The sequence below is a fragment of the Ochotona curzoniae genome, unplaced genomic scaffold (genome assembly GCF_017591425.1).
Source record: "Ochotona curzoniae isolate NIBS_2020 unplaced genomic scaffold, NIBS_Ocur_1.0 contig_2754, whole genome shotgun sequence".
Lineage (NCBI taxonomy): Eukaryota > Metazoa > Chordata > Mammalia > Lagomorpha > Ochotonidae > Ochotona > Ochotona curzoniae.
Genome location: NW_024465582.1, coordinates 32,590,214 through 32,607,513, shown reverse-complemented (window position 1 = coordinate 32,607,513; position 17,300 = coordinate 32,590,214). Strand labels below are relative to the sequence as shown.

The following is a 17,300-nucleotide window of genomic DNA, read 5'->3' as shown; positions in this document are numbered from 1 at the left end:
AACCACTGAGTGGGGAAAAACATGGAAATAACAAAAATTAAATTCCTATTAAATTCTATGCATGCTTAATATCTGCTTTTAAACCAAATACTTTGTGAAAATCTATTTGGACACCACTACTCCATACCAAAGAAATAATAACTGTGAATTTTCTGTATTTGGAGATCTATCTCTTGGTGCATAGATCCTACCCAAGTCTGTCTTTGTTTCACTGCTTCCTTCAGTCTTATGCCCAGGGGCTAACGAGGGTGAAAGGAAGCAGAAAGGCTGTATCTGGTTAAAGTCAGTACTTGCTTGTAAATGTTCTAGTGAAATGAAAAGAGGCACGGCCTAGATATGTCGACTCCAAGTCTTAATTTGGTTGGTTACAATGTAGGATTTTCAAGCTTTGTTAGTGTATTTATGCAGTAATCACAAAATACATACAGCTTTTAAAATGCCTGAAGTTTAAAGACTGAACTATGGTTTTGCATTTTATAAAATAAACCAATGTTATATGTTAAGGATAATTCTATACTTCCTAAGTGTGATCACCAATCAAAAAGTAAGCATAGCCGGAACACAAAGAATAAAAAGACTCAAAAATTCTCTGAGACTGAAACTAAGTTCTTCAAATGAAAACGCTGGGTCCGGTTAGATCCCAGTCTCCTAACCTCCCTCCTCAGCTGAAATATATCCTCTCCTACTTTCTGATAGATCATCAACCACTTAACCCACTGAATTGAGACAGTGATACAACCAGCCACACACTGAACCAAAAGCACCACTACCTGCATGGATGCCCACTTGACCTTCATATCAGTTCCCTAAGAGCATGGCATCGTTGACCAACCAAAGGAGGGCTACAAACACTGCCAACCAATCAGAAACGCAAACACAACAAGAACACGTACCTCTCAGCCACCCTAAGCCTAGGAGACCCTCACCCCGAGCCCTCAGAGAGCCTGGGGCCAAGCCCTACCACCAAGCTCCCACTCCGTGTTCTGCAATAAATGCATTCTTTCTTCTACGACCTCAAAATCCGTGCTAGGTTTTCTGCACATCAGATGAGTACAACCAATTTGGGGGATTCTACAGCAATTATTCCAACAAGTCTTTCAAACTGCTCTATATCATGAGAAGGATTAATGTATTTCAGAACTCCATAAATCATGGTGGCTTATCCAAAATTTCATAAGAAATATATACTACATTTTTCAAACACAATAAGGAAAATGAGAGAAACTAAACTTAGCATTTAATCAGTCCTCAGCAGGTATGAATACATTATTTATGACTGCAGTATCCCTTACATTAATTAACTCCTAAGATCTTCAATACTAACTTCAATATTCTATTCAAATCTAAATTTCTGGTGCTATCATTACAACCAAATATTGTGTATTCAGTCAATCTAACACATAGTATCAATAAAACAAAAATTTACTTAACATTACTAAATAAGAGAGTTACTTCATAAAAAAGGAAATGTGCCACAGTCACCTAAAAAGTGATAGGTAAGTAGAACATGGACAGTAAATCTAGAACCTGCTCCAACAGCCACATAAACACCAGTCTAGCTAAACTTGAAAGCAACTGTCTTCAGTGACTCTGCTTTAACAGTTTGTAAAGATTTCGATTTATATTTCAGTATGAAGAAATTGATTCAGAAAAATTATAATTAGAGATGATAAAATTATTATACAAACCACATTTCCGTACTGACTATAATCATCACAAAACACATTAATTTTTGTTAATATCTGGTGTGCTTGTTACCTCTAGTTTTACCATTTAGTCACTTGTTATGAATCATTTCTCAAATCCTAAAAACGCGCAGACAACTCAATTTGGTTTACATGGCTAACCTACAGCGGCTGAGCTCCACCTACAGGCAAAAAAGGATTCTTATTTTAAAGTGGAACTTTTTCCATAAGGAAAAGTATAAATATTTCAAACTTTTAATTAACCTCGGATGCACAATTAAAATAACCTTGGATGTTTTAAAATTTTTTCTTATGGCTCCGTACCAAAAATTCTGAATAACTTGAACAGTGCTGGGGCCTGTTGTCATACTTTTGTCTTTCTAAAATTACTTATTGCCAAAATGTTTACCTTTTTCAAGGTTAAAACCAACATTCAGGATCTGAGGTGACAATGAAATATCCTCCACTCTTCTGCTACTTTATACCTCATGTCATGTGTGTGTTGGGGAATAGGGATCTTAATCCTCAGGGATATTAGACTATTAGAAGCGCTGTCCTAAGTACCACTGTGTTGAATTAACGTAGAAGTTAGGAATACAGTAAGTTACGATAAGACAGTAAGAGGAAGTAGCCAGAATGGGGACTTGCTGGGCAACAGCAATTTTCTACTTCCTGATGTAGGTAATAGATATGGGGGTAATTTGGTTTATAAAAATTTTAGCAAGCTCTATACTTGTTATATGTATACTTTGAAATATAGCCCACACAAACATATCATGTGGGCTTCTAGTTTCTTAAATTAGAAGTCACAAAGCAAAATCAGGATGTGCCCAGGCTTTAGCTCAAACCATTATGATCAGAATGTGTGGGTGTGGACCCAGGCACCAATATGTTTTAAAGTTGGTCTTCCCCAGGCACCTGCCCAATCTGAGGAATGTAATATGCAATTGGAAGCAGGGCTGGCAGGAACGGGTAGCACACTAATCCTCTGCCAGCTAACACTGGCATCCCATTCTGGAAACTGGTTCGTGTCCCAGCTGCTCCACTTCCAATTTAGCTCTCTGCCAATGGTACGTGAAGGATGCTGAAGACTGCCCAAGCCCTTTGGTCCCCGCTCCCTGTGGGAGACGTGGAAGGAGCTCTTGCTCCAGCTTCAGATCAGCTCTGCTCTGGCCACTGTGGCCACTTGGGGAGTGAGCCGGTAGATTAAAGAGGTCTCTCTTGTCTCTGTCAGCTCTGCTTGACATATTCATTTGCTTATTCATCCGTTTATTCCACAAAATGTAATAATCGATTATCACATTAGGCTCTGAGAACATAAATCAGGCACCGTCTCTAAAGAAGCTCAGATTGGACAGCACATGGCCAACACCACGAATAATATGCGAAAGTCCAGGCACATCACTGCGCGACCTAGAGCAGGAAGTGACTTGTCAAGAAAGGCTTATTTACTTTTTGTTGTTAAAATGTATTTGGATATCTATGAGATTTGACACTGAAGGAGCAAACCTAAGTGGACACATTCACCACCTTCTAGAAAAGTGCAATATAAAAACACAAAGAAAACAAACAAAAGTATCACACTAGTGCAGAAGAGGGAGAAGGGCGCTAACAACCACACCCAGGGGAGTTGGAGAATGTAAACAGTAACTTGCTCACCCTAGAGCCAACATGATGTAGACTCCTGCTCGCCCAGGAGCAACACGGAAATGATGACCAGCCCAAAGGACTGCTTCTCAAATCTTCACCTACTGTACACAGAAATCACCCAGTGTAGGTTCCGATTCAAAAGGTACAGTGGGGCCTGACACTCAGCATTTCTAGCAAGTTCTCAAGTAATACTAGTAATACTAGTAATACTTGGGTCACAATTTACACAGTGAGTTTCTTAAGAGAGATGAGTTTCAAAAGGGAAGAGAGAAAATTTCTTCAGCAGAGAAACCACCTGGAAAGAGGCCTTTGACTCTGTCAATTAGATGGACACAGGGAAAGCAGTTTCATTGGTGTGATGGAGGATAATGTGCTTTTTCGAAATAGATGTGAAATAGGGATACGGGAAGAGGAGATAAAACAGAGTGGCTTTATTCTTACTCTTGAATGGTGGGAGAAGTTTCAGTCCAGTCACAAGGTGAAGGAAAGGCTGACTGAAGAGAGAAACTGAAGGCAAAATAAAAACAGAATAATTTAGACTGGGTAGGGGCATCTGTGCCTCTTTAAAGCAAAGCAGAAGGTGGTAAAAAAATGGTCTCAAAGGGTAAGACCAGAAAGAGTAAGAAATACATGTTTTCTCTTACTTCACAGGAACAGGAAGCCAAATGATGCACGGAGAGGGTTAGCTTGGTGTTTGAAGTAAATAACGTGGGGAATGAATAACAGGGATGCAGCTAAGGCTGGAATATAGAAACCCATGGTACAAACTTGTGCACAGCTGCTGGGCAATACCCAGTACTCAAGAATATGCGTGGGCAGTCAGCTAGACAAGAAAACAGTGCCTGGGTCAGCATTGTGCCTGCAACACAAGCATCTAATATGGGCATTCATTTGAGGCCTGGCTTCTCCACTTCTGATTCAGCTCCCTGCTTATGTGCCGGGAAAAGCAGAGAAAGACAAGTCCTTGGGCCCTGGCACCAATGCTGGGAGACTCGCACAGACATCCAGGCTCCTGTCTATTGCCTAGCCCAGCCCTGGCCATTTATGCATTTGCGGAGTGAATGGAAGATTGGTCTCTCCAACAATCTGTAACTGCCATTCAAAGAAGGAAAGAACAGGAAGAAAGGAAGGAAAGAAGGGAGGGAGGGAGGAACGGAGATTTGGAGGAGGGAAAAGAAAGAAAGGAAGGGAGCGAAGGGAGTACAATTAATTTTAAACACCGAAAAGGGCAAAGGACTAGGAATCCTATGGGTCAGAACAGCCAAAAGGAAAGCATGAAAGAGCTGTGGATTTTTTTTTCTTCTGAACCCATAAGTACTTTCTAAAGACTCAACTGGAGATATTGCTGAGAATTCAGTATTTGGGAAAGATCCTACTGTATATAAATCTGTTGAAAAGTATATTGTTAAGTACCATTCCCCAACCTGAATATGAAATGCTCAATAAAACAACTTGTAAGTTTAACATCTAAAGTTAACCGGGCTACACAGATTCCAGATGTTTTCTTATCAAAGGAAGTGATACCACACATTTTTAGTATAATTCTACTTTGAAAAATGGCTTCTTGTCTAACAGGCTGGTAAACCAGTCTGGTGTCTCTGATCCTACTGCTACAGAAAATGAACAAAGGATAATGAAATGAGTATTTCAAGCACACTGAGATGAAAAGTCTGTATGTATCACAGCAATGATTTTTGAACAAATCATTTCGCACCAATTCCCTAAACCGGTTTTACACATAGTGACTTTTCTTTAGACGGAATCATTATTTTTACCACATTATAATTTTTTTTCAGAATCTTGCAGGTTTCTTGTTTCCTTTGTTTTGCTTTTTGAATCATAAAATAACTGCACAGACTTAAAACTGAGAATCATATTTTTTTACATTAAAGACTTTGATATGATTTGAATTTTTTTATTATTTGAAAAACACACAGAGAGAAAAACAGATCCAGAGAGCTCCCATCTGCTGGTTCACTCCTCAAATGCCCATCACGAGACAGACGGCGCTGGACGGAAGCCAGGAGTGAAGCTCTCCACCCAGCTGCCTCCCAAGGGTGACAGGGACCCCACCGTCTCGGCTGCACAGCTGGCTCACGGGGTCTGCGTCAGCAGAAAGCTGATATTGGGCTCTGCAGCCTTCTATCTTTAATCAAAGCAGAAACTCTGATATGATATGTGCATCTTAAGGCAGTGTCTTGCCTGCCACTGGAAATTGTTTTTATTTCTCATTATACAAAGGAAGAAACCAAAAGAGCTATGCAAAGTGATAGGCAAAAAAAAAATGTTGTTTTCCTAATTCTGGCTGAGAAATATAATCTTGAAAAAAGAATGACATTTACATGTGGTTATATTTATCCTATCTCCCATGGAAGATTATTTGAATAAAACAATCTTATCATTTTTTTAAAAGCAATGCTATTTAAAATAGATAGCCTGAAGTTGTAATAACAGACTCACAAAAGAAAGGAGTCAGTTAAACTGATATGCATAAGAAAATGCTGAGTCAGAAAACCCAACACATTTTTATGAGTGAATTTTTTTATTTGCTGAATCTCTTTCAAGGCATCACTCAGATTAGGAAGAATAATACCTGGGAAATCAGATTTTAAATGATATCCCAGATTGTTTCTTTTTTTGTACCAGTTTGACAAATTTTACTTACCTAAAGTATATGAGTAACTGTTTTCCAAAAAAGAAAAAAAAAAAAAACTACTGTTCTTATTATGACTAAAAAAACGTAACTTTCCACATCCAACTAACATCCTGTGTATCTAAAAAAGCACAGAGCCTTTCTCCAAAGGGATCAGAAAGCTGTGAAGGGCATCTTCAGAGTCACTGCTACAATAGCTATCTGAAGCTTGGTCTGTTTTCTTTTAGGTTCCTAAATAAGCCAGTTTAGCAAGCGTTGTACTGACTAACCATTATGAAAATGTTATTAGAAACAGTCACTTGAATCCAGTGTGCAACCTGAAGTTCAGTGAAGCACTGAAGAGAACAAAGCTCTAAGAGCAGCTGCCTTACCTGCGGCTCACGGGTTTCTTCTCCACTTCTCCCCCTCCGGCCGATTTAACATTTGCACTTGTGTCCCTCTTTAACTTTTTTGCGATTCTTTCTTTCATCAAGTCCTTTTCATCGCCATCAATATCCTCATCATCTTCTGTACCTTCACCTTCTGCCTCCTGTAGAAATTGAAACTATTTACCAGGTATTCGATTTCTCTTTTCACTTTCAGAAAAATCCATCCCAGGCTATGACTGCATTCTAGGCCAGGTTCATTTTTCCTTACGTTCTGCTTCTGTTCCAGGCGGGAGTGCACGAGGGTAGGCTCTAGGTCAACCTCGTATGGGACAACCCGGGACTCTGCTCGGCTGATGCTCAGCTCCTCCGTGCAGCAGACTGCTCCCTCCGTATTACTCAGGGTGCTGAGTCCATCTACATTCCTGTTCTTATCCTAGTGGGGAGCAGTTGGCAGCACGTTGACTTCCGCCAGGGCTTACTTCAAGTGGAAGACACATAGCTTACAATATGAGATCTATCCCTATAATCTAAGTCACAGCAATCCATTCATCTGCTGAAAGGCTTCCAACTGATCCTAGCTCACTTAAGCTCCCGGATAACGCCTTCCTCCTGATCTGAACTCACACAACTTGGGTGCAGCAACACTCGCCAACTTTAGACTGACTTTCTCCAGCCTGGAACAGTTCTCTGCACGGCTTGCTCTTTCCTTCAGATTTTCACTAAGCTATTCTCTCAGCTGTGGTCTTGACAGTCCGATAACAAGGAGAGCCACCTGCTGCCCTCCAATACTGTCCATGTCCCCCACTGATTTGTTCCCCAGTGCACTTAACCATTCATCTGACAGACTCTACATTTTAATCATGTGTGTGCTTACTGTCTCTCATTCAATGAGAACAAACAGTCCACGAGGGCTAACATTCTGGTTTGTTCTGCTTACTGCTAAGAGGCCATATCATCAACTTATAGAACAGGTCCTACCGTTAAAGAGAGAGGAGTAAAGAGAATGAAGAGGGGAGAAAAACAGACCACACATTATTCTTAGATTAACTCATCCTCGTCTGTGATCTTAAGGAAAAAAAAAACAAAACCCTATACTTCCACATCCTAGTCTAGACCCGATATTCTCGGTCCATATTGCCACTCTGCAGATGTACATTATCCACCCAGGGCTACTTTCCTCTGTACACGTCTAGTCTGTTTCTCAGACCAGAGACTGGTAGCCAGGACTCCTCCCTCGCCTCACGCCGTGCCGTCAGTCATCTCCTGTGACTCCTGAGTCTTCCTCGCTCCCAAGGCACAGCAATCCTCTTCACACGAAGCTCCTCCTGCCCAGGAGCTCTGCCCCATTCTCACCTCTTTCCTCTAGTTTGTCCTTTATGACACAGACGATGGAGATCCTCCTCAAATGCGAAGTGGACCACAGCACCCTTCTTTGTAATGAGAATCCTTCAACCGTTCCTCACTATTCTTAGGATAAAACTCCAGCTCCTCGTAATGGCGGTGGAACTCTGCAATATCTGCCCGCCCTTTCACCTGGCCTACTGCATTTCACCATCACATCGTGGTCGCACTGGTCTGTGTTCAGCTCTGGGAACACACCGACTTCTCTCGTTTCACAGCTTTCTGCACTGGAGTTCCCTTTGTCGTCAACATTCTTCCTGCCTGTGCTACACACATCTCCCTCAAGCTTCAAATCTTAGCACTGCAGTTTTTCTAAAAGAGAGATGCATTTCCTTATTCCTACAATCCAGTATGTTTTTTTTCTGTGCAAGAAGGACTCCAGACTCATCATTTCTTTTTTGACTATGTAACTCCTGCTACTTCTAGAATTCATATCCCATCATCCTGTCCTCTCGCAGGAACTGACAAGGCTGGCTATCCACGCTCGCTTTTCTATTGTTAGTGGGGAGAAGCTCCGTTTTTGGGATAATACATGAATCTGTGCTCATGTGTGGAAAGTTTTATACCTCCTGTTTTAATCTAAAGTGGCATATGGCTAATCTGGAAAATTTGGTATCTTGCATGTCAGAAAAAAAAAAATCTTTCTGTTAGCTTTATTAGCCAGTGCCACTAATTAGGACAGAGCTCTATACTCTTCCATGACGATCTTCTGACACATGTACATAAAAAAGGATCATTTACTGCAATAAACAACCGCTGCAAGTATTTCCCATGTTACAGAAAATGATCACCTATCAACTTCTAACCTTTCAGCAAAATAAAGTCACAACATTTGAATTTGGAATATTTATGTAACTATTTAAGTGAATTTTGAATATGATGTGAAAAGCAGAAAGAGCAGGCTAGAAATTCAGACATAAGATTCCAATTGTGTAATACACACATTGATAAAATATTTTTATATTTCAAATATTTCCAAAATTCACACACATGATTATAGAAATGAATTGGTCAAATTATATTTATACCAAAATTAATACTCACATCATCTAAATCTGCTGCATCACCTTTTTCACTAGAAAAAAATAAGTTAAAATCAGGTTTAACTTCAAAATGGAATTCAAAATTGCCTAATAATCTAAAACAGTCTTTGGGAATAAAAATTCCAAAAATTTACTTCCATGTAGGAAATTTAAAATGGCACTATAGAGCAGGCAGGTCATTTTTACAAATGGAAAGAGACAGGCTTCAACAATTGAAACATGCGTTTACCAATGTTTTTTAAAAATTAGCAAATAAGTACCAATGGAGGGTGGAGGGTTTGTTATTGTTGATTAACAAAAGGACTACAGTACACATTCTTCTAGAGACTTGAAGCATTACCAGGTTCTATAAATACAGACATGTTAAGATTGCGTTCAAGTAGGACTTTGAAAACACGTTAAAATAAACATGGAATATTCTAGTCTCCATTACAAGACATTGGCCCAATATATCAAGTGTAATTATCTTTAACATAAATAAATGTTCACTTACCAAAGAAGAGCAGCAGAAACAATTTAATGAATTATCTGTCACTCCCTGAAAGTATCTGAGAATTTACGCTTAGTGGATTGGCTCAAACTGAGGGGTGATACTATGAGCCTGATTTGCTTACGCATGATAGCAACTGAGACTTAAAAAAAAGAACTTCAAGCAAAAGTGTAACAAAGAAACTCTAAACTCAACAATACACTGTCAAAGCAAACTATTTCTAGTATTTCAGCCATCCTACGATTTAGAGGTTTAGCGACTGATCCCAAACATGCTAGGTTTAACAAAGGCAGACAAGAAAGGGAAAGTGACTAGAGTGCTGCCTGCCTCCTGGGGAGCATCCCTCACTCCCAGGGTCCAAATGATTCATTTGAATGGATTGGTTCAAACACGCTTGACTTCCGAGAGTTGACTGTTTACTGACAAGGGAAGCAAGGAAAGTCATCGGAGATCAGCACCACACTGACCTTCCCACGGCGGGCACAGAGCTGAGGTGCGGGTCATCTTTCAGCAAGTCATGACTGCTTTTGCTTTTCCCCTTCATGCTCTGGAAAGAAATGCAAAGGAGAATCACAAGTCTAGGAATAAAGTATCTAAAAAGACGCATCAAGTCTAATACTGACATAAAGTGGTTAGCAAAGGTTGTCTTCCACTCAAGTCCAGGACTAAAAGGCTACTGTTCCATTGTCTAAAAATGATTTTTTTTTTCAAGAAGCGATATACATGATTAAAATGTCTATTTTATTTTATTGGAAAGGCTGAGTTACAGAGAGTGGAGAGACAGAGGGGGACAGACCTTCCACACACTGCTTCACTTCCCAAACGGCCACAATGATGGAAGCTGCCTGGGGATTCAGGAATGTCACCCAGCTCTTCCCCATGGGAGCAGGGACATCTTTCACTGCTGTCCCAGCTACATTAGAGGGAGATGGATCAGAAATTACGCATCCAGGACATGCACATTTGGGATGTCGGCATTACGCGTGGTGGTTTAACCTGCTGCCTAAAATGCTGGCGCTCACCATGTCCGTTCATGATCCACACGGAGCACTAACTCCTTAGGATGTCTCACGTGTCACGAAACATCTAATCCTACCGTGCTTATAACCGAGTAGATCCCAAGAGGAATTTTAAATGCTTATAGTTATTCTTCAAATATAATGTCTATATTGCAGAGAATCATTTCTTAAAAGTAAATAGTTGTGTGTCCTCACGATGTTCCATTTAGTAAATGGCAGACAGACGTGCAGGACAGTCTCTTACGCATTAAAACATTCATTAGTGATCAACTGTGTATAAAATGCCTGAGTTTCAAGATTACATGTGTATGTACATTTTTAGTAAGTAAACAAGATACAAGACAAGAACTATGAAGTAACTACTTTATTGCTACAACTTCTTATTTTCTAGTTTATTAATTATATACTTTGTGGTGGGCCCTATGCTATGGATATTTCTTTTTGTTTAAAGATTTACTTATTTTTGTTGCACAGTCAGATGTACAGAGAGGGGGAGAGACAGAGAGGAAGGTCTTCCGTCCAATGCTTCACTCCCAAAGCAGCACAACGGCCAACACTGCACTGATCCGAAGCCAGCAGCCAGGAACTTCCTCCAGGTCTCCCACATGGGTGCAGGGTCCCAAGGCTTTGGGGTGTCCTTGACTGCTTTCCCAGGCCACAAGCAGGGAGCTGGTGGGGAAGTGGAGCTGCCGGGATTAGAACCGGTGTTCATATGGGATCCTGGTGCGTTCAAGGTACGACAGTAGCTGCTAGGCTACCATGCCAGGCCCTATGGATAATATTTCTACACTCGCTCTCCCTAAATGAAGAAATACCAGGTGGTCGTTATTAGCTCTACTTTACAGATGATGAGATACGTTAATTAGTGCTCACAGAAAGAATCAGTGGTAGGGGATGCAGAATCGGTATCCAGGTCGGTATGACAAAAGCATATCAGAACTCCACATGTATCCACTCTTCTATAGGTCTCTGTCACCCAACCCTGGCCTGGCTGTGGATCTGCAGCCTGCTGTTCCTCAGACTTCCCCTGGATGGGACAGGAAGCTTAAAAACCTTCAGTCTTGATGTGCAAGCGGCTCATGACCCCTCCCCTCCAACTAATCATAAAATGAACAGAAAGAGGTTAGAGTTCACAGAAGCATTTCTCTTCATAAACTACGGCCACTGAAATCTTAAAATGTCATATACAGGGAAGTAAAAACACCTCCTTCCCTTTAGCTCCATCTACCTTTATTATTCTGAAAACAGGTTCTTGTATTTGACATGATTTTCTCTGAGGTCCAATGTAGACCAGAAATATACATCCATGATGAAATAATAGATTTCTGAAATCTCTCCACTGACGTGGAGCTCTTCACATTTGAGGATCTAGTCAATCAAAACACACTTACAATCCAGTTTCAAAAGTCTTTGTCAATTAATCTCATCTACCACTTGTAGTTTTAAAAAGTCATAGAATCAGAATTATGTTATCCATATTTTCAAATGCATAACCTTAGTGAAAAGTGCTAAAAGGTCAACATGTCAACTACTTCTTTTTTTAAGATTTATCTATTTTTATTGGAAATACAGATTATACAAGCAGAAGGAGAGACAGAGGGGAAGATCTTGCATCCATCCGTTGGTTCACTCCCCAAGTGGCCGCAACAGACAGAGCTGAGGAAGTGGAGCTGCTGGGATACTGACTGGCACCCATGTGTGGTGCTGATACTACAAGGCCAAGGATTGGACTATCGTGCTGGGTTTTAAACAAATTTACAATTATATGCTAGCATTTGTTAATAAATGAAATTATGTAGCTCATTCATAGAGCAAGACTTTCAAAGCAGAGAGGTGTTTGGGGACTGGAGATGCAGTACAAAGGAATTTTAGAGTAAGCAGCACGAGTAGATGCTTTAGCTTTGTTCTTGTTTAAATCACTTACTGTTGATGGTGTGTTTTTGTATAAACTTCCTTTAGCCCTCTTGTGTAGAACAGGCAAGGCTTCTAATTTTATTTCTACTTTGTAGGGAAGAAGTCTAAAGAAGTTATTCTACAGATGGCATAGATTTTGTAGAAATATCCATAATTTATGCAATATTAGTTATCTTGGTCCAGTTACCATCTTTTTCTCCTGTATTCTTCTAGCACACCATCTTTTGGTTTTGTTTGTTTGTTTGTTTGTTTTAACGTTTTTTTCCCCTTTTACCTTTCACAGCTGGATAAACCGTTTCCAGAATTAGTTGAGGGACCAGTGCAATGGAACGATTGACTAATCTTCACCTTTCAAGCACCAGGATTCCACATGGATGCTGGTTCATGTCCTGGCTGCTCCACTTCCCATTTAGCTCCACGCTTGTGGCCTGGGAAGTCAGTGGAGGATGGTCCAAAGCCCTAGGACCCTGCACTCACATGGGAGACCAGGAAGAGGCTCCTGACTCTGAGCTTCAGATGGGCTCAGCTCTGTCTGCTGCGGCCACTTGGGGAGTCTCGCAGATGGGTGACAGGGCCCCAAATGCCTGGGCCGTCATTCTGTTGCTTTTCCCAGACCATGAGAGGGAGCTGGATTGAAAAGGAAGCAACTGGGACTCAAGCTGCTCTCCCTATGGGATGCCAGTGACACAGCTACGGCTTCACCAGCTAACCCACAGTGCTACACGTTGGATATTGAGTCCCGTGAAACTTATTTCAGACTTCTGACCTCCAGAACCGAAAGATTCTAATTATATTTTGAGTCAACCCAAAACACTAATTTATGACAACAAGCAATATGAAACAAAAAAGTTTAAAATCTTTTTAAAAATTATTAAATATATACAATCAGAAGCTGACAGCAGAAACACTTTGTAAATGAGCCTTTTACTCTGCTGACTGCACAGAGACAGCCTAGCAGCACCCTTTCCTACACACCGTGACCTCCTACCATTAGGGGAAAAGTCTACGTCACAGAATAAACTAAAGAGAACAAGACTTTCTTTCATGTTCAAAACAGGAAAATTTGTTGATCACTTTTTGCGGGTGAGAAAAGGGTCTTCCAGAATTTTAGATTTGAAGTAAATGTTAACACATCCTGTAATAAGGTACAGCCTCATTGAGGTATCAAAATTTAGTTGTTGAGATACTAAGAGTATAAGATAATGGACCTGTGACTTCTCTCGCCTTCTGAAATCTATCTGAATGATTCTAAGCTTTTCTCTAGAAAGTGTTTTTTTTTAAAGATTTATTTATTTTTATTGGAAAGGTGTATATACAGAGAGGAGGAGAGACAGAGAGGAAGATCTTCCATCTGATGGTTCACTCCCCAAGTGAGCGCAACGGCTGAAGCTGAGCCAATCCGAAGCCAGGATCCAGGAGCCTCTTCCAGGTCTCCCACATGGGTGCAGGGTCCCAAGGCTTTGGGCCATCCTCGACTGCTTTCCCAGGCCACAAGCAGGGAGCTGGATGGGAGGCGGGGCTGCCAGGATTTGAACTGGTGACCATATGGGCTCCCGGCATGTGCAAGGCAAGGATTTTAACCACCTACGCTATCATGCCAGGCCCTAGAAAGTGTTTTCAAATTATTTTGTATTAAACATAAGGGCTCATGAATGAATTTTAAGCCAAAACAAATATGAAACACTCATAAGAAAATAATAATGAAGACTCTTCTGGATACAAAATGTTTCAAATGTTTGCATTCTAGGATCATATTTTTTACTTATTTTTGACTGCTGCAAAGTGTATCTTGTCCCGTAAGCACTTCCTATGCAAGATGGTTCTGGCATCTCCTCACTACCCTCTCTTGCCCGGATGCATCCAGTCTCTCAGGATCTTTTCTTACATGTGTTCAGAACTAAAACTCCTGATGCCACTGTGATCCAAGCAACGCAGGGAATGTCTGACTCGTTACTCTACAGGCTTACTCTTAGTAATTCAGTTAGAACTTGTAGGCTATTAAGTTCTATCTATTCAGCTGATTTCATTGAACCAAAGTGCAGAATTTACATAGGCTCCTATTACACTGTACTCACAAGTCCAAATAATCAGACACAGACTGGTAACAAAGCACTCTTTGGGCAGAAGTATTCAATTAGCAATAAACCCAGCTGGCTGTGCCCTATCTCCCAGATCGCATTTCACCATGTTGTCTGCAACAACAGCACGGCTGGGCCTGCCAATGTGCTTTTCTGAACTCAGGAGATGATGATGACGGCTTCTATCATGCAATCCTATCAAAAAGGAAATGAAGTCAGTCTGGTAAGTCACTTAACTGGAGTTTCAGTTTCTCATCTGTAAAAAGAGGAAGTTGGACTAGATTCTTTTAAGCTATAAAATTCTATGATTCTAAAGAGATTTTATCAGCTTGTATAAAGATACTGAAATAAACGGAAGGAAAGCTGACCCATGTGGGAGAGGTACCTTGTCCTGAACAGATGAGTGGGGTGAAGCACAGTGTGTGTAATGTCACACTTATAATCCATAACCCAGAGGGGATTCGGTCTCACTTCTCCTTTCACATAAACTAAGGCTTCAATTCAGACTTCACCAATTAACTTGGGATCTGTCAGACAGGTTCTGGAATAGAGCTTAACACTGTGGAGTCACTGAAAAAAGAAACTTGATAAGCAAATGAATAATGAAACAATTACTTTTAAGCCCTTTAGAAAGATTTGGTTTCATGCAACCGCGGAAGCTGCAGAGTACTGTCATTACACAAGACGTCTGCTTGGCTTTGGCGCGAGTTGGTTCATACATTTAAAAATAGGGAGACAAAAAAAAATTTAATGTATTTTTTGGTCATATTTTTCCAATATTCAGATGACTCTTCCATTTTCTCACCAGGGTTTTATCCAAAAAGCAAAATGTATCTGAATGGTGTTTTAAGCCTGGCGAATGATACACAGCAAAATAAACAAACATGTGTGTCCATTTAGGTTTTCTTCAGAATGGATCTCAAGCACTCCAGAGCGATCTTTCCTCCTTGACGGGACAGGTCAAGAATCTTACGCACACGGAGAATGGCTTGCTGCTGTGTCAGAATGCTCAGTGCACACCCTCATCACCTAAGACTGTGTCTGCTGCTGTCACGGTCCCTACGCAGGTGCTAAGGAAGGCCCCTCATCTGGCTGTGTCACACAGAATGGTTCCCCCACCAGCAACATGAATGTTGAGCTGCTGGCAGCATTTTCAACCATTCCTTAAGAATGCTTGAACATGGGCGCCGGCATGATAATCTAATGGCTAAAGTCCTCGCCCTGAATGCCAGGATCCCATATGGGTGCCAGTTCTAATCCCGGCAGCCCTGCTTCCCATCCAGCTCCCTGCTTGTAGCCTGGGAAAGCAGTGGAGAGTGGCAGAAAACCTTCGGACCTGCACCCATGTGGGAGACCTGGAGGAAGCTGCTGGCTCCTGGCTTCGGATCAGCTCAGCTCCAGCTGTTGTGGTCACTTGGGGAGTGAATCATCGGACGGAAGATCTTCCTCTCTGTCTCTCCTCCTCTCTGTATATGTGACTTTGCAATAAAAAATAAATAAATCTAAAAAAAAAAAAAGCTTTACCACGAGGCTTCCAGCCTCTATATAATAAGTATGACCATATTAGAGCCGGGCATTCTTTAGCTTTCCAAGAATAGTGTACCAATGTTAAATTTCACATATTATTTTAAAATATGACTTTCAAAAACCTTTTTCAGACTACATGATGTATCAAAAAACAGACTATCTACCTCTTTATATCCCAGCCTTAGCTGGTACACATTATTTTCGCATTAGAAGAAGAAAATGAGGCTCAAAAAGACCAGCAGAATGTCAGTGGGAAATGATGGTTCAATACAAGGTTGTACCCAAGGAGTTTCTATTCACATTGCACTCAGAGTCTATCATAAACAGCCAGCCCAAGACCCTACACAACTAATAACGCAGAAAACACAGTGTATAATCTTAGAGCAGCATATAGTGAAGACATAGTCACGGGCTTCTTGTGCAACAAATCAAAATTTTTTGAAAAAAATGTGAAGTATCACATGAAAGTTAGCTTAAAGAAATATGAAAGATTAGAAAAAAAATCTATACTGCTTTTGAAAAGTACACATTTTACGTGCTGGAGATAAATATTACCTTGACATCTAGAACAGGGTAGGACGTTTCAGGCAGAGAAAAGAACATGTGCTTTTGGCCAAGGGAAAAGATAAGGCATCCCACATGAAACAGACCCAAAAAACTAATAAAAACAAAAAACAAACAAACAAAAACAACAAAAAAGAAAAATCTAACTTTGGCTACCTGTTCATGCTGGGTCTCCCACATTACCTGGAGGAGTCCCAGGGTGGTCACTGACCGTTCATGCTAGGCCTCCCACATTAAGTGGAGGAGTCCCAGGGTGGTCACTGACCTGTTCATGCTGGGTCTCCCCTATTATGTGGAGGAGTCCCAGGGTGGTCACTGACCTGTTCATGCTGGGTCTCCCCCATTATGTGGAGGAGTCCCAGGGTGGTCACTGACCTGTTCATGCTGGGTCTCCCACATTAAGTGGAGGAGTCCCAGGGTAGTCACTGACCTGTTCATGCTGGGCCTCCCACATTACCCTGAGGAATCCCAGGGTGGTCACTGACCTGTTCCCCATGCTGGGTCTCCCCCATTATGTGGAGGAGTCCCAGGGTGGTCACTGACCTGTTCATGCTGGGTCTCACACATTACGTGGAAGAGTCCCAGGGTGGTCACTGACCTGTTCATGCTGGGTTCCCACATTAAGTGGAGGAGTCCCAGGGTGGTCACTGACCTGTTCATGCTGGGTTCCCACATTAAGTGGAGGAGTCCCAGGGTGGTCACTGACCTGTTCATGCTGGGTCTCCCACATTACCCTGAGGAATCCCAGGAGTGGTCACTGAAAGCTCAGCTTCCCAGCTTCGTACTTGGGAAGCTCTGATTCGGTGAGTCTATAATGAGCCTAGTAATTTTAATTATTAAAAAAGAACAAGTGATTTTTATCAGCCTGGAAGTTCAAGAAGCGCTAGATTAAAGGGCAGAGTTGGCAA

General features: G+C 41.2%; 1 protein-coding gene across 2 annotated transcripts in view; it reads right to left on the bottom strand.

Annotated features, from left to right (window-relative positions):
• The window catches only part of CWC27 (CWC27 spliceosome associated cyclophilin), a 202,829-nt gene that overhangs the window by 164,950 nt on the left and 20,579 nt on the right, over positions 1-17,300 (bottom strand). Inside the window, exons 8-10 of one of the 2 annotated variants that reach the window (XM_040977600.1) lie at positions 9,758-9,837; positions 8,802-8,832; positions 6,360-6,532 (exon numbers count right to left, since the gene is read on the bottom strand). In XM_040977600.1, coding sequence (XP_040833534.1) covers positions 6,360-6,532; positions 8,802-8,832; positions 9,758-9,837 — 284 coding nt within the window. The remainder of the gene's footprint in view (positions 1-6,359; positions 6,533-8,801; positions 8,833-9,757; positions 9,838-17,300) is intronic. The other variant, XM_040977599.1, reaches the window with a different exon arrangement.